Genomic DNA, 21,755 nt, shown 5'->3' with positions numbered 1-21,755 from the left:
TGGACGGAGGCTTCTCAAGGTTGCCTCAAATCCCACACGTCTCACCTTTGGGGAGTAGCCGAGTCTTGACATAGCGTCAGAAGGTGGATGAGATGTCAGTGGCTCTTGGTGCTTTCACGGAGGAAGAGCCCTTCCCCGCATCTAAGACCTTTATAGACCCCGATGAGAGTATCAGTGCTTTTTTTAACCCCCGATTAGGAAACTCACATCCACATCCAGATTCACCCATGTACCCCCGGCACACCCCCAGGGCTGCATCCACCTCCCAGGGAGCTACCTGGAGACGGGGTCTCCGTGCTCTTTCCTCAAGGGGTGCCGGGTCAGCTCCTGACATCAGGGCTTTCTCGTCAGCACGAGAGAGGTTATTCAGTTACTCCCCGAATGCCTGGGCTGAGTAGCTGGACCCTGGGCTTCCCTTCCACTGGAGTCGCTCTGCTGTCCTGCACTTGTGTGCCCTTCCATGAGATAAGGGTTCCAACTAAGAGGGCAGCCCCTGGCACCCTCAGTAAATATTTGCTGAAGGTTGAATGAATGACCGCTGTTCCACAGAATCCATCCCAGGTTCCTTAGATGCCAGGCTAACCTGACCCTGTCCCGGCAGCCCCAGTCACTGTGTCTCCGGGCAGGCCCCGGAGTCCCGTGCCCACTACGTGATGGGCCTCTGCAAATACTCCAGGTGCCTGGTGCATTTCTCATCATGCTCAGTATTCGACTCAGCAACGTCTCTTCGATGTGGAGGCCCGGGCCTCTGCAGATAGGAAGGCTCGCTCCTCTCCTATATTACTCCACGGCCCACTCCCATCCCCTAAGCACTCCTGTCAAGGTGTCCCCTCTGCTGTCTTACGCCCCTCCACGCAATCCTTGGGCAGATTCTGCTCTGTCTTGAAAATATACTGAGACTCTGCCATTCCCCGTCACCTGCTCTCTCAGGTCCCCCTTTGAGTGTCGTGATCTCTCGTCCATGTTATTGCGGCAGCCTCCTCGCTGGTGGTCTGCCCCGACTCCTGTCCCCCCAGGAACTGCTCACAAAGCAGGCAAAGGTCATGGCCCGGGTCACCCCCTCGTCCACATCCTCACCGGCTTCCTAGTCCACCGAGAAGAAAACCAGATTCTTTCCTACAAGGCCTCACGCGCCCTGGCCCCCGGACCCCTTCTCCTGCTGTCCCCTCCCCTCCCCCCGCCCTCCATCCACTCCATTGATCACAGCATCTCAGGAGGGGTGCCCATCACTTCCAGGCTGTGTGACTGTCAGGCAGCTTCGTGATCTCTGTGACTCAGTTTCCTCATCAGCCAGTGGATGTAATGATAGGACCTACTCACAGGCCTGTTGGAAGAATTAATGAGAGAATATGTATAAAGGGCTTATGCCTGACAGCTACAAATTGCTGTTTGTGTTTTAATGTGTGCATGCAATTCGTGGGTCCTGCCAAAAGATGGCAGCCCTGCACATTTGTTAACTGTTGCTAGTTTTTTGTTTGTTTTTTGGGGGTCTTTTTCGACAGAAAATTCAGGGTTCTCCATTCCTTTCTCTTGGATCAGTCTCTTTGTGGGTTAAAGGTGACCATTCCCATTTAACCGGCTAAGCTAACCAGCATGGAGGACCCTACCGGGCTCATCTTAACTCACTGAGTTGCTGCCAGGGCCTTCCTTCTTGTATTCTTTTTTTTTTAATTTACATTTTAAAAAATATTTATTTATTTGGCTGCATCGGGTCTTAGTTGTGGCACACAGGATCTTTGTTACAGCATGCAGGATAAGTGGGCTCAGTAGCTGTGGCGCGTGGGCTTAGTTGCCCTGCAGCATGTGGGATCTCAGTTCCCTGATCAGGGATCGAACCTGCGTCCTCTGCATTGGAAGCCGGATTCTTAACCACTGGACCACCAGGGAAGTCCTCTTCTTGTATTCTTGACCCTTTGGTTCAACCAGGAATAATTTAGGACTAGAAACAAAAGCATCCCATGCTTCTCTGGGTGCAGCTTTATAAAACCAGGGGCTATAGTAATGAGAAACATACGCTGTGATCTCAGTTTTGGAGCTGATGGGCAATTGGCATTTCTATAAGAAAATAATTTCTTATCCACCTAAATCTCTTCTCACAGTGTAAATACAGTCAACCCTTCATATCTGCAGGTTCTGCATCTGGGCATTCAACCAACTGCAGATCAAAAATATCTGAAAAAAATTCCAGAAAGTCCCCAAAAGCAAAACTTGAATTTGCAGCATGCTAGCAACTATTTACATAGCATTTACATTATATTAGGTATAATAAGTTATTTAGAGGTGATTTCAAGTGTACGGGAGGATGTGCATAAGTTCTATGCAAATACTACGCCAATTTATACAAGGGTCTTGAGCATCCTTGGATTTTGGTATCCCAGGGGCTCCTGGAACCAATCCCCAAAGGATAGTGAGGAAAACTGTACCAATAGAATCATTCAACGTTCCAAAATTATGTAGTTTGACCAAAAGTGACACGTGGGACTCTCTGAATTCCCCCCCGAGTGGGAGTGACTGTGCTGGTCCCCATCGGTCTGTGTGCCATTTTCTGTGACACTGCTATTCTTTCCTCCAACATGGATGAAGGGGTCGTGCAGCGGGATATGAGGTAAAAAGAGTAAGGGAATAATGCCTGTTAAAGATGGTGTGATGTGTGGAGGGAGGACCACTGTGGAGCTGGAAAGACTTGGCCGACTTCTCCACCCTGTTGTGCTCTGGATCCTTGCCCTTGGAGAGACAGCAATGACAGCAGTAAAATCTCATCTTCACTGAGTGCCCACTCTGTGCCCGGAACTATACTGAGCACGTTTTGTCCATTACCTCAATGAATTCTCAAGACAACCCAAATTCACAGCTGAAGGAATTGAGGCACAGAGAGGTTAGTTAACTTACTTAAGACCACACAGCTCGTACAACAGTCTGATTCCTGAAACTCTCACTCACCACTGCCTTCTCCTGGCCTTCCCCTTGGAGGCCGTTGGAGCATCTGATGAGGTAGGGCACATGCAGTGCTCAGGGCAGGGCCAGCACCCAGGTGCGCGGTAAACAGTAGCTACCATTGTTTGCCATTTCTCGAAAACGGGAACCTATCCTGTAAGTCACACCCTCCCATAGATTGTGAAAAGAGGGTCTCATCGAGGGCCCCTCAAGGGCACCTTTCTTGATTTTGATCCCCCTCTTCTCATATCGCTCTAGAACATTCTACACCCAGCTCGCGGTGTCCTTTATCCTCCCAGCCAGAATCCTAAATCTCCCCTCCTCCGAGGAGCTTGCCTTTGACCCGGCCTCTCCTCCCTGCTCAGGCTCACCAGCTCCGTACTCTACCAGGGCCTCATCATGCACATGGGCGTCACCGGCGGGAACCTCTATCTGGATTTCTTCTACTCTGCTCTGGTCGAATTCCCGGCGGCCTTCATCATCCTCGTCACCATCGAGCGCTTCGGCTGCCTCTACCCGCTGGCTGGGTCCAATCTGGTGGTGGGGGCAGCCTGCTTCCTCATGATCTTTATCTCACACGGTGAGTGGTCCACTTTCATCATCTTCCGGGTCATTGAATTGTGGGAATAGTGTGTTAACTCTTTCATAAGCCTCTGGAACAGACACAAAGACAAGGCATTACCTGAGTCTAGAATCATTTTTTAAAACATTTACGTTGAGGTATAACATACGTACAATGAGCCCATTATAAGTGTTCAAGCCAGTGAATTTTTACATGTAGGTATGCCTGGGCACCACGACCTACAAAAAGATAAAGAACGTTGCCAACATCTCGGAAGGTTTCCTCACCCTCCTTGACCATCAGTATTCACCACCCCTGCACGGGTCACCACGACTCTGGTCTCTGCCGCTGCAGATTAACCTTGACTGTTCTTGAACTTCATACAAACGGAACCATACCACGCGTGCTCTGTATGGCCTCACTTCATTTGCTCATCCTTATGTCCACGAGGTTCGTCCACGTTGTCACGAGAGTGAAGTTTGTACTTCTTCCTTATCGTGAGGCATCCCAGTGTATGAATACCCCACTATATATCCACGCCACTGTTGATTGACAGTTGTGTGGCCTCCAGTGTCTGCCTATTGGGATTAAGGCTGCAATGAACATTCGGGCACATCTTTTCGTGGACAGTCATTTCCCTTGCTACGAGGGGGACGTATGTAAGTTTTAGCAGATATAGCCAGACAGCTTTCCATACAGTTGGACCAATTCACGCTCCCACCGCGATGCACGAGCATTCCCATGGTTGCACATCCTCACCAACGCTTAGTATTGCTAGCCTTTCTAACGGCAGCCATTTTGGTACCCGTGTGCTTTACTCCGTAATTCTTAGCAATCCAAGATAAGCCAAAGGAGATTCATTTGGGTGGTTTTAATTTAAGTACATAAATTGCCTTTCTCATCTGTTACTTTTGGAAATGTTAAAAAAATACGAAGGCAGATTTTCTATTTTCTTCGTTTTTATTCCTTGTGCTCTGAGCCCATTGGTTTGAGTCGTTTTGGCAGGCTTTTGGATAGCATATTACGGGAAACGTCCTGTAAAATCTGTATTCTCAAGAACCAGGTTCTATAGATCAGGCTGGAAATTTAAAGAGATGGAAAAATGTAAGTCAAGTTTTTTTCTCCCTCCTTTCGTGGAGAGAGAACAAAGAAGGCAGGAAAAGAGGCAGAGTGCATCTGAAATCGATTTTACCCATTTTCTCCCCATCTCCCTTTTTCTGGAATCCTGGTAAAATGGAATGAATGGGCAGATTTTTATTTTTATTTTTATTATTTTTTATTTTTTAGTAACAGCATGGAGTGCTGAGAGGGAGCCTTAGGTCTGAGACCGTTTATCACCTCAGGGATAAACCTTAGGTGATGCCGAAGCTGAGAGGGAACTCAGGCATCACCCCCTCTGTCCTGCACCCCCCCAGGACCCTCCTCCCAGTGCCCGCCCTCTCTGCTTGCCCCCATTTAGTCCCCATCACATTAGATGATAAACCTTCACTGCCACCCCCGCCCCCCGCAACAAGAAAATATTTCAGTTACCTTCTATGCACTTGATGTAGCAGGCACCTCGGCCCTAGGATCTCAGATGTGAGCAAAGCAGAGAAAGTTTCTGTTTTGTGGAGCTTATGTTCTAGATGAGAAGGAGAAGGAGGGAGAGGGACGGGGCGATAATTCTTTGTCTGGTGGTCACAGGTGGCCTTAGGAAACCTGAATGAAGTGGGGACGAGCCATGTAAACATCCGGGGAAGGAGCTTTCCAGGCAGGGGAGCAGCAAGAGCGAGGACCCCGTGGATGGGGAGAGCTGGCACTGGAGGAGGAGCGGCGGGACCCTTGTGACTGGGGCTGGGCAGGCGGGGGCGAGGACAGCCAGAGTGAGGTCGGGGGTTAGCAGGAGATGCCAGTGTGGCTTTTATCCCGATCATGGAAGGAAACCACCTGGCTCTGCACAGGGCGGCCACGCGGCGGGACTGTGGCTCTAACTGGGCCTCTGGCTGCTGAGGAGAGTGGCCCGGGCCCCGACAGAGGCAGGGCAGTTCTCTGAGGGCAGGGATGCTGTGCACGTCCAGGAGAGCATCTTGCCAAATCGATCAAAGGCCACAGAATTTGTGACAAGGGCCCCCCTCTAGATATCTGAGTGAATTCCTTTATCTTCTATCTTTTGGGAGCTGGGAGGTGTGGTCCCTAACTAAAGGCTTGGCTTGTGTTCTCCACCAGGCGGAGGGCAACTGAGACCTGGAGAGACTATGATGGCCCTGGGCCATCTGGGTCCTAGCGCCGCCGGGTCCACTCTCCCGGGAGCCTCATGCTGGCAGAGTGAAGGAAGCATGCCTTCCATGGGTAGCTGGCTCGTGGGGACAAGGGCCAAGATGACACGCTCTCTGTGACCCCAGAGGCTTTGTTGGTGAGCTGGCCTGTCTCAGGAGCCACTGGTGGTTTAGGGTTCGGGTAAACACCTACCAACCAGGTGAAGTGGATGATGGTGCCTGCTGCTTTGATGGCGCCCCAGGAAGGAGAGGGCTTCCTGTACCTCCAGCTAATCAAGAACCGAGAGCAGTCTCCTGGGAGGAGATGACGGTTCGCTTTCCTCATGTTCTCAGACTGTTCTGAAAGGTGTTTGGGTTAAAAAATGTGTTGGGAAATGAACACTAGACTGAGGATGAGAAATCTGGTCTACCAGCCCCAGGACGTCTGCCCGAGAGAACCATGCTGTTGACGACCTATTACGTTTCAGGCACCGTGCCAGCAACCACAGTATCCACGATAATTAAAAAGCCAACACTGATGGAGTGGTCACGGTGCACATCTGACACGTATTATCTCTAAATCTCACAACAACCTATAAGCTGGGTAAAATTATTCCCATTTTACAACTGAGGAGACTGAAGCATGAAGAAGTAAATCGTGGGCTTCCCTGGTGGCGCAGTGGTTAAGAATCCGCCTGTCAATGCAGGGGACACGGGTTCTATCCCTGGTCCGGGAAGATCCCACGTGCCGCAGAGCAACTAAGCCCGTGAGCCACAGCTACTGAGCCTGCGTGCCACAGCTACCCAACACAGCCAAAATATAAATAAATTAATTGATTAAAAAAAAAAAGAAGAAGAAGTAAAGCATTTGCCAGGTCCCACCGCTGACGGGAGGCCGAGCTGAGATTCGAAAAGCACATTCGTCCCTCTGCCCAGCGGGGCCTCCCCTCATGCATCATCATCAAGTCCCGAAACCTTTCAGAACTCAGCTTACGTATCCACAATGGAGGGGTCAGATAAGACAATCTTTCCGGTCCTTCCAGCTCTGAAGGCAACTCCACGGGCACGGTCCTCACTTGCTCTCTATGCCCTCTGTGTGTTTCTTCTCCAGATCTGCACTGGTTGAGTATCGTGGTAGCTTGTGTTGGCCGAATGGGAATCACCCTCGCGTTCCAGATGGTGTGCCTGGTGAATGCTGAGTTGTACCCTACGTTCCTCAGGTGAGTGCACGGTGGTGTGGGCTGGGTGGCCGCTGGCAGAGCTGTGGGCCAGCCAAGCTCGGTGAGGACCATCCGCCAAGATGCCCCAAGGGTGGATTGACAATGAGATAGGGGCTAGGCGTCAAAGACAGGGCCCTCGCCTAATCTGGTAGAGAAGGTGAAATGCACAGGTTCAGTGGACTAAGGGTCGCATCGTGCCCTGTACGGAGGGCAAGTGCAAGAGAAAAGGCGTCTGGCACAGAGGAGAGAGCCCTGGGCGGCGCGTGGGAGGCTGAGGTGCAACCCTGTCCTTAGCGCCGACCAGTTGTCTAAACTTCCGCAGCTCCACTGACACCTCTGGACATAACTTGCTTCAGAGCAGTTCATATTTGTACAGTGACATACAGAGCATTGCCAGACGTGGGCTGCGGCTCATCCTATAATATCATTGTGATACCCATTTTACATATGAGAAAACTGAGGTTTACAAAGAGAAAGAGACCTTCCAAGAGTCACACAGCTAGAAAGTGGCAGGGCCCAGACAAGAACCCACTTTCTTTCTTTCTTTCTCTCCCTCCCCATTCCTTCCTTCCTTCCTTCCTTCCCCCCTTTATTCCTTCCTTTCTCTCTCTCTCTTTCTTTCATTGAAGTATATTTACAATGTTGTGTTAATTTCTGCTGTACAGCAAAGTGATTCAGTTATGCATAATATATATATTCTTTTTCACATTCTTCTCCATTATGGTCTATCACAGGATACTGAATATAGCTCCCTGTGCTCTACAGTAGGACCTTGTTGTTTATCCATTCTATATACAATAGTTTGCATCTGCTAATCCCAAACTCCCAGTCTATCCTTCCCCCACCCCCTCACCCTCTTGGCAACCAAGAACCCGCTTCTTTCTGACCTTGAAGCTGATGCTTTTCCCATGATGACTCTGTAAACATAGCAACAGGCCTAGATGACTCATTGTTTAAAGTCAGGTTTGTTGAAGTAGAATTTTCTTAGAGCAAAATTCCCCCTGAAAGGTACAGTTTGATTAGTGTTGATTATACTCGTTTCACCACCATCACAGTCAAAGTAATATAGAGACATTTCCATCACCTCCAAATGCTTCCTCATATCCCTTTGTGGACCATCTTCTCCCCTCCCACCTCCAGTACCTGGCAACCACTGGTCTGATTTCTCTCCCTGTGGTTTTGCCTTTTCCGGAATGTTACGTAAATGAAACATAGCGTGTAGCCTATTGTGTTTGGCTTCTTTCACTTGGCATCACGGGACCCATCCACGCTGTGGCGTGTATCAGTGCTTCGTTCCTTCTTATTGCTGAGTAGGTCCCGTGTGTGGAAGATGTGCCATGATGTGTCTGTCCATTTCCCAGCTCGTGGAGGTTTGGGCTCTTTCCAGATAGGGGTAATTACGATACAGCTGCCAATAAGAATTCACATACAGGTCTTTGAGTGGACATATGTCTTCATTTCTCTTAGGTAAAAACTTAGGAGTGAATAATTACGTGGGACTGAGTGAACTGATGAGGGTGATTATAAGTTTTGTGACTTTCTGTTTGAATAAAAAAAAAATCCCACAAGGACTCAGAGGCAAAAAGTATACAAATCAGTTTTCACTGCAAAGTAAAGGAGCGGTTACGGTGGAGGATTCCTGGACTGAATGTCAATGTTATGACGTAGTATGAGTGTGTTTCGTGTTTGGTAATCGCAATCATTGTTGCTTTGTGGGTCACGTGGTGGATGTGAGTTTAAATTCATGAGAGACCGTCCGAATGTTTTTCAAAGTGGCCGCACCATTTTCTGTCCCACCAGCTGCGCGTGAGAGAGCTGGTCGTTCTACATTCTCACCAGTCCTTGGTGTCGCCAGCTTTTAAAAAAACAAGTAATTCTTGGAAATGGTGGTATTATTGTGACTTCTTTTTTTCCCCGGGGAGAATTTTATTGATGGCACTAGTTTATTTCCCTTCCAAAATGAATAAATAAATAAACAATTGAGACTAAACGAAGTAAACAATCTCAAATTTTTATTGTCTTCATAACAAAACAAAACATGAAGCTCAGAACTGGATCACTTGGCCCTTTCTCTTCTTATCTCCTCCCAGCTCAAAATGCCTGCATCTCTTAATAGCCAGCATCCTCTTAGATCTGCAGTTCCGCTCAACACGTTCAAGCCTCAGTACAATGTTCTTTGTAGTTTTAGCCTTTTTCCGGAAAATCGGTTCAGTCGGCCCACCATAGCCACTCTGCTTCCTGTCATACTGCCGCTTTCCCTGGGCATACAGAGAATCCTTGCCCTTCTTGTACTGTGTCACTTTGTGGGGTTGGTGCTTGCCACACTTCTTACAGAAAGTCCGGCGGGTTTTAGGAATGTCCACCGTTGCGGAGCACAGGCTCCGGACGCGCAGGCTCAGCGGCCATGGCTCACGGGCCCAGCCGCTCCGTGGCACGTGGGATCTTCCCGGACCGGGGCACGAACCCGTGTCCCCTGCATCGGCAGGCGGACTCTCAACCACTGTGCCACCAGGGAAGCCCCAAATGAAGAGCATTTTTATTGTAAAAGTAATTAACCACTTTATTTAAAGCTTTAATTCTGACCTTTGTTAGAATTTGGCAGATTTCCTTAAACTCGTTTTTCCTCTATATAAATTGTTTCTTCTCCCCATGTCATCAGACCAGTGAAGCCTAAGAAATATTCCAGCTCCCCATATCCCCCTCTTACAGCGGGACAGCTCTCAGAACCCCTCCCTACGCCAGAAGACACAAGGGTGACTCTGATTCACTCTTTCCTCTCTCCTGCCCATCCCTTCGTTAAAAGGCCCTCTCTCATATTCTCATCTGGAAAAGGTTGCTTGGAATGAGTACAAAGAGACGAAGACAAATGAAAGAGAAAAACCTACATCTGGCAGTTCTGAGCCGAGTCTAAAATAGCTGGGCCAAACAATTCCATTGTCATGGCCACTGGACCCAGGGGACTGACTCAGAATGTAAACTACCAAAGGTTCTGAGTGCCTGGCGCTGCGTGGAAGAAGGCCAAGTGACATGTCCTCAAGGAGCCCTTGACTGTTTGTGCAGAGAGTCAGTTTAATGAGGATTCTCAGTAATTAGGAAGGGAGGCCAGGTGTTCAGAAATAACTTAAACTTGATCCACACACAAAAGTAAGGCAGTCATGAAAGTTTCGATATTTTCAATCAATTGAATCAAATTGAAATTGGAAAAAAGGGATTATTACTTTACAAACACTTCAAGTGCAAACAGTTTCTAGTTAAACCATTTTGACCCTGCTTCTCATTCATAGGAGGCTTTAGAGTTGAACGGCGTCCTCCTTCTAACTGTCTGCAACATATACTGTCAAGAACATTCTTTTGGCATCAGTATGCTATGCCTTGTGTTGAAAATCATCCCCCTGCTTTTACCTCATCACTATATTATGAGCTCCTTGAAAGCAGGAACTACATGTCATACCTCCCTGTGCCTCCTGACGCTGTTCTACAGCTATACTAACCAGTCACCTGGTGCTTGTAGAATGAACGAATGAAGTATCACAGATGTATGACCTTTAAAGAAGGGGCCTAGTTCTTCACTTCGTCTAGCGTCTGTGTGCTTATCAAATTTTTCTCTCTTTTTAAGACTTATTTTCTTAAAATTGTAAAAAAAAATAATGGTGTCTTTTTTTCCTCCTCTTGGAAATCACACTAATGCTATTAGAAGAATGAGAAACAGAAGAAAAAAAAATGCAAATGCCATTTTTGAAACTAGGATGACCCTGAAAGACAATAGTGAACAAGAAGGGCTGCCTAATGCAGTGAGTCTAAGAGGGTCTGGAAGACTCCAGGGAAGCTCACTGTGACAGCAAATTTGAGACAAGGCCAGTGGTTTTCCAAAATAGGAAGTGTACATTGAAGGGTCTAACCCACAAGCCCTTGTTGCAATAACAGGGAGGATGCAGGGCTGGGGGCATATGCTTCCTCCCCTGGGTGTTGTATGGCTGGAGATGAGCCAGGGAGGGCAAGGCTATGGGAGAACATTCAGGAGCTTTTGAGGGAGCAGTGTGCTGTGAGGTGGGGTGGAAGAGAGAGACCCTGAAGGGTGAGAAGTCCTGTACTGTCAGCCCCTGTAGACTAGGGATAAGAGAGGCCAAAGCATCTAATCACAGACAACCCTGGTCAGAAAGAAAACTTCTAGTAGCCTAGAACGTGCCCCTCCCCACAAATCCTTCTAAAATAGCTGAGACGGAAAGAAATCATAGTACTGAAAGAAGAATAAATTAAAAAGTAACTTGCCCAGGAGCTATACAAATATATCATGAGATGAAAGGGGGAAAGGAAGAGGAAAAGCAAATGGCAAATGAAGAAAATGCACAGGGAAAAATATTGTCAGAAAGCGAATAAAAAGTGTGGCCAAATATACTACAGCTAAATGCAAAATATTAATGAATCAATCATCTCTATAAAGTAAGAGTGTAGGGCTTCCCTGGTGGCGCAGTGACTGAGAGTCTGCCTGCCGATGCAGGGGACGCGGGTTCGTGCCCCGGTCCGGGAAGATCCCACATGCTGCAGAGCGGCTGGGCCCATGAGCCATGGCCGCTGAGCCTGCGCGTCCAGAGCCTGTGCCCCACAATGGGAGAGGCCACAACAGTGAGAGGCCCGCGTACCGCAAAAAAAAAAAAAAAGAGTGTAAAGCAGAGATGCAAGTTCTTGGGAGACTATGTGATAAGACAATAGATGAAGTCAGCTCAGGCTGAAAAAAAACAAAAAGAAAAATTAAAATATTTGACAACTGAAAACTACTTTGAAAGCATTAAAAGGAGAACTGATATAGTAAAGACAAGACAGGCCTAAGAATTGCAAAATTAGATTGAAATAAGCAGAATTTAAAAGGCTTAGAGATCATGTTTAAACATATGTTCCCCAGAAGATAACTGAAATAATGAAACAAAAGAACTTCAAGAAAAAAAATAAAACTTGAAGAAAATGTCTGAAAATAAAAGAATGCTTGGATTTATAATTTGAAGTGGCATATGCCGTGTAACAGAACAAACCCAGAACACACACACACAACATCAAGAAAGACACATCACAAAAACCTTAAAAAGCAGTCAGAGAAAAAAAACATCAGAAAAAGGAACAAAGATGATAAGGACAGTAGATTTCTCATTGGAAACAATGCAAACAAGAAGGTGGTAGAACAACATCTTTGATGTACTGAAAGAAAAACTGTCAACCTAGAATTCTTGACTCATCAAAAAATAAACTTTCAAAAAATGGATGGAAAATAAAACCTTTTTCAGATATATAAAAGCTGAACAAATTCGTCACAAGCAGACCTGTACTACAAGAAATGTAAAAGTCTTTCAGAGATAAGGAAAATGATATCAGGTTGGCAAAAAAAAGACCCAGCTGTATGCTGTCTACAAGAAACTAACTTTAAATTTAAGGGCAGAGATAGTTTAAAGGTAGAAGTATGGAAAAAGGTATTCCATGTGAACTCTAATAAAAAGAAAGCCAGAGTGGCTATATTCCTATAAGACAGAGTAGATTTCAGAGCAGACTGTTGTCAGGGATGTAGAGGGAGGTCATTTCAAGTAGACAGTTTCCTTACATTTCCCCTCTGGCTTTCTTTGTCCTCCATTTCTTAATATCCTCTCTTTATCCTTCCCTGTCCCTCTATGTGAAAGAAAGAACTCTAATGACACCAACCAATTCTCCAATCTCCAAACAATTCTGACAAAATCCGATTCTGACGTTAACTACCTGGAATTAGTGCAGACTTCACAGGTTAAGGCTTCGTCCCACATGACTGCCCTTACTTTAGATGCTAGTTGCAAGCCCCGCATTGTACACCTACACTTCTGACCACTGGCTATAAATCAGATTCCCATGAGCCCCTCCTTGAGTTCAGTAATTTACTGTAATGGCTCACAGAACTCAGGGAAGCACTTACATTTACTGGTTTATTATAAAGGATAGAAACAGCCAGATGAAGAGGTACACAGGGCAAGGTCTGGAAGGGTCCTGAGCACAGGTGCTTCTATCCCTGTGGAGTTGGGGTGTGCCACCCTCTCGGCACATTATGTAGGTGTGATTGATTAAATCATCAGTGATTAACTCCATCTCCAGCCCCTCTCCCCTCCCTGGAGGTTCGGGAATGGTGTGTTTGCTTTAAAACAAGTTTACCATTTGGAAAATTGATTTACAGAGATGTCATCTTTTTTGTTATCTGTATTTTATCAGGAACCTTGGAGTGATGGTGTGTTCCTCCCTGTGTGACTTGGGTGGGGTCATCACCCCCTTCCTGGTCTTCAGGCTGATGGAGGTTTGGCAAGGCTTACCACTCGTTTTGTTTGGTAAGATTTCGTGAAACATTTATCATTCCTTGTTTCCAGCTCAGTGTGAATACTCGAGAACTATTTGATGAGCAAATGGTACCCCCCAGCGAGTGTACAGAAGGGAAGGATGGCTCCTGCTCTTTCACTGGCTCCTGGTTCACTCTGTCTTGCCTCACGGGGAAGATAAGATGCTGTTCCTAGAAGGTGGGGGCCAGAGGTTTATGTCCTATGGCTCTGGAGTCCAATAATTCATTCTATGGAATAGAATGGGAGAGAATATTTGACATAGCCTCCTGGTTTCTTACGAATTTGACTCCAAATTTTTGTGTATTTAGCATGTAATTGCTAGAGGTTTGAAGATGCTAGATTATCATCCCTCTTCTGCTTCCAGATCTTAACAATTGACGGCAGACACAGGGGGACAAATGGGAATCGAAGTTTAGTATCAGCTTTGTTACTGATTATATTGGGTTAGAGAAGGAGGAGGGGACTCTCCCACCTCTTCCCAAACCTGCCACTCGGTGGAGGGCAAAACGGCTGCCCATGTAGAGAGTTGCCATGCCTGGGCCCAGGCGAACCCACGAGGGGCGACAGGGAGTGATGAGTAACAAGAGAGGCCCACACTGCCCACATACATATCACCTAGGCTCCATATCAAATGTATATATGGTAACATAATATTTATATATAGTAACTGTAATATAATGTTATAGTTTATATATAATGTATGTTATAAAGTATATATAATTACATATTATTATATATTACAACAAATTATTGTATATAATATATATTATAGTTATTGAATATAAACGATAATATATAAATTATGGTTAGTATATACAAATACTATATTATATTATGTTAAATTAATACAGTATTTTGTATATATAGTAACTAGTCAAAATTGAGTCCCATATTGTTTTTGAAGTACCTGAATCAATAAATCCCCCTAATACTTAAACATCAGTTACTGTGGAACTATATACTTATGTGGAAGTAAAACAAAGATGATATTCCCTTTTCTTACTCTGCCATTTCCCCAGTTATTCTATTGCTTTAATTTTCTAGATGTTCCCAACTTTTTAAAAGTGACCCTCACATGCGTGTTACCTAGGCATCTCTTTAGTTAGCTGTCATCATATGTAAATGGTATTGACCATGCTCTAACGGCTCCATGTGAAATCTGTCTCATCTGAAGCGGCTTTGGGGCTAGTTGCCGGGGGAGTGACGCTGCTTCTTCCGGAGACCAAGGGGGTCGCTTTGCCAGAGACCATCAAGGACGCGGAGAACCTGCGGAGGTGAGCCCTGGGTGCTGGGGCAGACAGTCGTCTGGTCTAAACTGTGAGATAGAATGATTTGTCTGTGATGCTGGCCACATGGAGCACCAAGGTCCCCAGGTCACCCCCCGAGTTAACAGCTCTGAGTTGGAAGCAATTTTTAAATCAATCTTCTGTCTTTTTAGCGATTGTTGGTTCAGATTCCTTAGTGACTTCCTTCACAAAGAAGAATGACTTAAAACTTTCATTCCTATGATGGGGACAAGTGCTCAATGGAGTCCCAGGTCCTACCCTTAAAGCCATAAAAAAGGAAAGGAAGGGGCTTCCCTGGTGGCGCAGTGGTTGAGAGTCCGCCTGCCGATGCAGGAGACACGGGTTCGTGCCCCGGTCCGGGAAGATCCCACATGCTGGGGAACGGCTGGGCCCGTGAGCCATGGCCGCTGAGCCTGTGCGTCCGGAGCCTGTGCTCCACAATGGGAGAGGCCACCACAGTGAGAGGCCCGCGTACCACAAAAAAAAAAAAGAGGAAAGGAAGAAAGACAAAGCATTTGATGATGTGGTCGTTACAGGCTCGGTTCTCTGGATCCCACAGTAAGGACACACGTGTCCCTGGGAAGTAGAGAATAGACTCCGTGGACTCATTAAGGCCTCGGTTCAGCCCAGGGGTGGTCGCCTACTTGGCCAAGTGACTTTGGGAATGTCATGGAACCCTATAACCTTCATTTCCTCACCTGAAGAATAGCCACGATAATACTTGAGGGGGTTGCTGTGAAAGTTCAATGAGATAAAGCAGGTGATAGCGACTAATCCATTGCCTGGCACATAGTAGGTATCCAATAAATCTTAGATTCTCTCTATTCTTCTTGCATATGGTGTGCTTTCCTCAGTGACTCTCAAACTTAGTATGCAGAAGAATGCAGACTCCTGGGCCTTCTAGGTTTCTGACTTGGTAAATGAATGGGGGAACCTGGAAACCTGAACTTTTAATGACAGTCGATACCCGTTCAGGCCCTCTGTGCTCCTCGCTTTGAGGAAATCTGCATTTCTCAGTGCTGATAAAGGACAGACACTCTATTTTAACTGTAAACACATCTTGTAATTGCTGGCAATAAGCTTCTTGTTGGTCCCAAGTCGTAGACATATATAGCTAAGGTTGACTCTCTGATTGTAAAATGTTTCATTATAATTTGTTAATAGGCACTTTGTCATCTTTTAAGATGTTGTGTTTATCCCTTCACTCCATCTTCATAGCCATTCCTGGCCTGCCAGGTGAGGCCAGGGGCTTCTGCTCTGAGCCCAACACCTCCCTGTTCACCCTGTGTTCTTGATAATGCCCTGCACAAAGTATAATCATCACTTATTTCATTATCTGCTTTCTCCGCTCTCCTAATTCCATAAATAGTGGCCACAGTCTATTGCCGGAGAGATCATTTCAATGACACCTTCTTCCCTACTTTCCAGGAAACAAGGCCAGGGAATGGGAGTAGTGGTAGCTCTAGCTAACAGAGGGCTCATGGTGCGTCAGCTTCACTGAGTTTCAGGTGCCTTCTCACTCCATCCTCCCAAAACATGGCGAGGCAGCTCCTGTCATTAGCATACCCATTCTACAGATGAAAGAAATAATGACAGATACCCTCAAAGTCCCCAGCTTCAAAATGGAATGTTGACTGTCAGGTGATGGAGTGAGGCAGCAACACAACAGGTGCTCTGTGTGAAGGGTTGGCAAACTCTTCCTGTTAAAGGGCCAGGGAGTAAATATTTCTGGCTTCGGGGACATTGTCTCTGTTGCTAAGTTCTGCCCTTTCAGCACGGAAGCAGCCACAGACAGTACACAAATGAATGGGTTTGTGAGTTCCAGCACAACTTTATTTATGGATGTTGAAATTTAGATTTCATCTCATTTCCAAGTGTCAAGAAATAATATTTTATTTTTGATTTTCGAAAACTATTTAAAGATGTAAGAAACTGTTCTTAGCACACAGGCCATAGCAAAACAGGCAGAGAACCAGAACTGGTCACTGGCGGTCTCTGCTGACCCTTGTCTTCTTTGTCACCTGCTGTTCTTGTTCTCACCTCTTCTTTTGAGACTTATTCCTGGGTACGTCAAGCCATTATGTATTTTATTGAATTAATTTTAATTAATTAATTAATTTATTTATTTATTTTTGGCTGCACTAAGTCTTTGTTGCTGGGCACAGGCTTTCTCTAGTCGTGGTGAGCGGGGGCTACTCTTCGTTGTGGTGCGTGGGCTTCTCATTGCGGTGGCTTCTCTTGCTGTGGAGCACGGGCTCTAGGCGCACGGGCTTCAGTAGTTGTGGCACGTGGGCTCAGTAGTTGTGGTACGCAGGCTCAGTAGTTGTGGCGCACGGGCTTTGTTGCTCCGCGGCATGTGGAATCTTTCCAGACCAGGGCTCAAAGCCGTGTCCCCTGCACTGGCAGGCGAGTTCTTAACCACTGCGCCACCAAGAAAGTCCCCCATTATGTGTTTTAACTTAGATTTTAAATTTTTGATTGCTACAGGAAAGCAAAGCCCAAAGAAAACAAGATTTACCTTCAGGTCCAAACATCAGAATTCAACTCGCAGGCACCCGAGAGAGATGCTCCGCTGGGGACCGGGTGGCAGAGATGAGGACAGAGTGATCCTCTGAAGAATTGCTCAGAAGCCCTAAGCTTTTCCTCCTACTTGCCTGCCCCTAAGTCAATATCAGTTCTAAAGAACACTGTGTTTTTTTTGTTTTATTTTCTTTGTTTTAAGTCTCTCAAAGCCCTGGTTGTCTTTTATCTACTTATCCTTTCCAGTGAAAGCTGTTGGTGGTTACCAGGTACTTAATTATCTAAATTATTTGAAAGGTCCAGTAGAATTTAAATACTGTTATAAAAGAGACCTCCGTAACTGGTTTCCTAGAATAAGTATTGTTTTATTCACTCTCTGAAAGAAAATGTCTTTGTATTTGTAGGTGCCTGTGTTGGCAAAAGTATTTCAACATGTAGATTTCTTGGAGGGCACTTGTTTTTTTTTTTTTTTTGTGGTACGCGGGCCTCTTACTGTTGTGGCCCCTCCTGTTGCGGAGCACAGGCTCCGGATGCACAGGCTCAGCGGCCATGGCTCATGGGCCCAGCCGCTCCGTGGTTTGTGGGATCTTCCCGGACCGGGGCACGAACCCGTGTCCCCTGCATCGGCAGGCGGACTCTCAACCACTGCGCCACCCGGGAAGCCACAGAAATTTTAAATAGATATACAGTAAGTCCTCTACGTATGAACCTTCAAGTTGTGAACTTTCAAAGATATGAACGTCGGTTCCATCAAAGTCAGGCGAGCGTGACATTGCAGCTCGCCCTCCGTCTCCTGTTGCTGACGATCCTTCAGCTCTACCATCTCCCACCTCCTCTCCCTCCTCCAGTCAGTAACTCTTCTTGCCTGTTCACGCGATGCCAGCCCCTGGATGCCGGCTGTTGTGCTGGACTACTGTGCCTTTCAAGTTACCGTACTGTAAGATTAACAATGTTTTCTTTATTTTTTGTGTTTGTTTTTTATGTATGTTTTTGTGAAAAGCATTATATACCCATTACAGCACAGTACTATGTAGCCGATTGTGTTAGCTGGGTACCTAGGCTAACTTTGCAGGACTTAGGAACAAATTGGACTTCGAACGCGTTCTCGGAGTGGAACTTGTTTGTATGTAGGGGACTTACTATATTACTTTTAGAAGAAAAAAGACTGGAACACCAACAGAGGCAACAAAGAGCACACTGAATACTACAGAAAGCCAGATTAGTGAATTAGGAGATGAGCTTGAGAAATTCTGCTAGAACGAGGAGAAGTGTGGCAACGGTGAGCAAGCAGCTCATGCAGCTCAATATCAAAAACAAACAACCCCATCCAAAAATGGGCAGAAGACCTAAATAGACATTTCTCCAAAGAAGATACACAGATGGCCAACAAACACATGAAAGGATGCTCAACATCACTAATCATTAGAGAAATGCAAATCAAAACTACAGTGAGGTATCACCTCACACGGGTCAGAATGGCCATCATCAAAAAGTCTACAAACAATAAATGCTGGAGAGGGTGTGGAGAAAAGGGAACCCTCTCGCACTGTTGGTAGGAATGAAATGGATACAGCCACTCTGGAGAACAGTATGGAGGTTCCTTAAAAAACTACAGATAGAACTACCATACGACCCAGCAATCCCACTACTGGGCATATACCCTGAGAAAACCATAAATCAGAAAGAGTCATGTACCAAAATGCTCATTGCAGCACTATTTACAAGAGCCAGGACATGGAAGCAACCTAAGTGTCCATCAACAAATGAATGGATAAAGAAGATGTGGCACATATATACAATGGAATATTACTCAGCCATAAAAAGGAACGAAACTGAGTTATTTGTAGTGAGGTGGATGGACCCAGAGACTGTCATATGGAGTGAAGTAAGTCAGAAAGAGAAAAACAAATACCACATGCTAACACATACATATGGAATCTAAGAAAACAAAAGAAAAAAAAGAAAAAGAAAATGGTCAGAAGAACCTAGGGGCAAGACAGGAGTAAAGATGCAGACCTACTAGAGAATGGACTTGAGGATACGGGGGGGTGGGAAGGGTAAGATGTGACAAAGTGAGAGAGTGGCATGGACATATATACAGTACCAAACGTAAAATAGATAGCTAGTGGGAAGCAGCCTCATAGCACAGGGAGATCAGCTCGTTGCTTTGTGACCACCTAGAGGGGTGGGATAGGGAGCGTGGAAGGGAGGGAGATGCAAGAGGGAAGAGATATGGGGACATATGTATATGTATAACTGATTCACTTTGTTATAAAGCAGAAACCGACACACCATTGTAAAGCAATTATACTCCAATAAAGATGTTAAAAAAAAGAAAAAGTCAAGGGAAGCAGAAACCCTCGATGCAATACGCAGATGTAGAATATTCGATATGAAGTCTCCTTCTGTTTTACCCCTAAGCTTGGGGCTTCGTCTGAGTTCCACAGAAAGCAGAGGAGTGCTTTGCTCGGGAATGGAATCTGGGTGAAGCTGGCAGTGTGGAAGGGGCAAGGAGCCCCTTCCAGATGGCAGAGATATGGTGATATCCAGAATTACTGGATCGAGACAAAAGACCTTCCAATCTAATCACACCAAAGTTACCCCACAAGCACAGAGACAATCCTGAACGCCCGTAGAAGGTGGGGACTTCCAACAATGCCCTCCAATTTACATCAAATACATTCCGGTTGAGTTGTCTAAAAGTGGAAAATAAAACCATTTAAAATACTAGAAGGTGATATAGGCCAACATTTATATAATTTTGGTTTAGGCAAGACCTTCTACATATAATACCAATCAAGAAACCATAAAGGAAACCACACATAGATTTGTCCACTGAAATTTTAAAAACATTTCTATATGTGAAAAATCCCAAATAAGAAACTAAAAGGCCAACGATCAACTCCAAGACACAAATTGAGGATTCCATGCCAATCAAAGTGTTAATATTCTTAATATATAAGAGGCTCTTGCCTATTAATAAGGAAAAGTGGAAGATCCCGAAGGGAAAATGGGCAAAGGACAAAAATAGTCACGTTACAGTAAAAAGAAAATTGCCAAGAAATATGAAAACATGCTCAACCTCACTGCTCAAGGGAACACAGGGAAAACAGCCATGCGGTGTGACCTTTTGCGGATCAACTTGGTAAAACTGTGTGTGTCAGTGGTGCGTGTGTGTGTGGGGGGGGGTGAGAGAGAAAGAGTGAGTGAGCGAGAGAGAAACCGTGTGTGGGGATGCGGACATGGAAAAGCACACTCTCCCGGGTAGTGTTGGTGGAATTAATTTGTAACCCATTCTGAAGGACAATTTGATACATGCAGCAAAAGTCTTTAAATGTACATCACGTAGCTAGTAAATGGAAAACTCTCATCTCTACACTATCCCAGCTCTTCAGCACTCCTGTCTACTGCCTCAGCTTTACTGCAGTTGCAGACACAAAGTACCAGCGGTAAAGACAAGTCAAGCCTCTCTCTCTCTGGCCTTCCTCACTTCTCTCTGACACTGTCTTCCCTCTTTATCTTCTGCTGTCTCTTCACCCCATCGCAAAGACTTACCTAGTTTGATCTGTTGGAGAACCCTGTTTAATTGGTTTAATGGGACTTCCTTTCCTTAGGGACACTTGACCAATCCCCCCTTCTCTCGGATGCTTTAGAAAGAATCACTCACTAGTTGAACTTGGCCACGTTCTCTGGAGCCAAATTTAAAAGGAGGGAGGGGGAATCTCTTTTTTAGAGCTTCCCTTTGTCCTCTCATTAAATTAATTACTATCCCAGCTGCACTTCACATTGAACAGCGTTCTCTTGGCCCTAGAAGAGAGAAAACCGTTACGTGTTTGAGCTGAGATAATGATGTGTCAGAGTCTCACCCGGGGCAGTCAATTCCCACGTAGGAAAATTAGAGACAGCAGGGCTTGGCTTTGGAGGAGTCCCCAGAAAGCACCAGTGGCTGCTCTCCTTTGAAGACCCAGGAACAGATGTTTTCCTGGCCTCCCAACTCAGCACGGCTCAAAGAAAAAAGCAACCCACATTGTCGGCTGTGGGAAAATATTTTTGTGTATTTTGTACCAACCCATGTTGATAAGGGGCCTAACAGAGCCTGTGAGAGGGGATGGAGCTTTGGGACTGTCTCCCAGTTACGTTCTGAGTATGAGGGTCCCAGCCAGGGAACATGGGACAGGGGCACAGGATGTGGGGATGTGACGAACGCTTCCCAGGTGGGAGCAGCCTCCCAGAAAAGGATCAGCCAATATCCTAGTTATTTATGATGGTTGAGGCTCAGAGTCTAAATGGTTATTCAGAATAGGGAATTAGAAAAAGAACCACAGAATCAACCCAAAGTAAGAAAAATGAAGATAAAGATAAAAGCAGAAAGTAATGAAATACAAAACAGAGATGAAAAGAAAGAGATTGAAATCAACTATGCTTCAATACAGTTAAAAATATATTAAAAAAATAAAGTATAGATTGACAAAAGAAGACCACAGACCCAAAATGGAGTCACTGATGCTAGGTCAGGCCACCAAACCAGAGCTTAATACCTAACTTAAGTGAAGCTTCAAACTCCCCCAGAAATACAGCCTTAACCTGTCAATCAGGGATTTTCTGGTCAGTACCAGTGAGGGAATCTGTCACATGGGCCCTCTCCATCCCCCAAAGGA

The 21,755-nt window shown here is 45.8% G+C and overlaps 2 protein-coding genes across 3 annotated transcripts in view; one reads left to right on the top strand and one right to left on the bottom strand.

Moving 5' to 3' along the window:
• Positions 1 to 17,262, top strand: part of LOC136131757 (solute carrier family 22 member 1) — a 32,769-nt gene extending 15,507 nt beyond the window's left edge. Inside the window, exons 7-11 of one of the 2 annotated variants that reach the window (XM_065888472.1) lie at positions 3,300 to 3,514; positions 6,842 to 6,950; positions 13,170 to 13,282; positions 14,466 to 14,565; positions 17,065 to 17,262. In XM_065888472.1, the coding sequence (XP_065744544.1) occupies positions 3,300 to 3,514; positions 6,842 to 6,950; positions 13,170 to 13,282; positions 14,466 to 14,565; positions 17,065 to 17,173 (646 nt within the window). In that variant the 3' untranslated portion in view covers positions 17,174 to 17,262. Of the gene's footprint in view, positions 1 to 3,299; positions 3,515 to 6,841; positions 6,951 to 13,169; positions 13,283 to 14,465; positions 14,566 to 16,526; positions 16,534 to 17,064 lie in introns of those variants that run through there. The other variant, XM_065888473.1, reaches the window with a different exon arrangement.
• On the bottom strand, positions 8,996 to 9,891 carry LOC136131994 (large ribosomal subunit protein eL42-like). Its single transcript, XM_065888781.1, has 2 exons — positions 9,836 to 9,891; positions 8,996 to 9,329 (listed from the first exon to the last, which is right to left on the bottom strand). The coding sequence occupies exons 1-2, from the start codon at positions 9,889 to 9,891 to the stop codon at positions 8,996 to 8,998; spliced, it is 390 nt and encodes a 129-aa protein (XP_065744853.1).
• Positions 17,263 to 21,755: the final 4,493 nt, after the last annotated feature.

Source organism: Phocoena phocoena, chromosome 12, assembly GCF_963924675.1.
Source record: "Phocoena phocoena chromosome 12, mPhoPho1.1, whole genome shotgun sequence".
NCBI lineage: Eukaryota > Metazoa > Chordata > Mammalia > Artiodactyla > Phocoenidae > Phocoena > Phocoena phocoena.
This window is presented reverse-complemented; position numbering and strand designations above follow the sequence as displayed.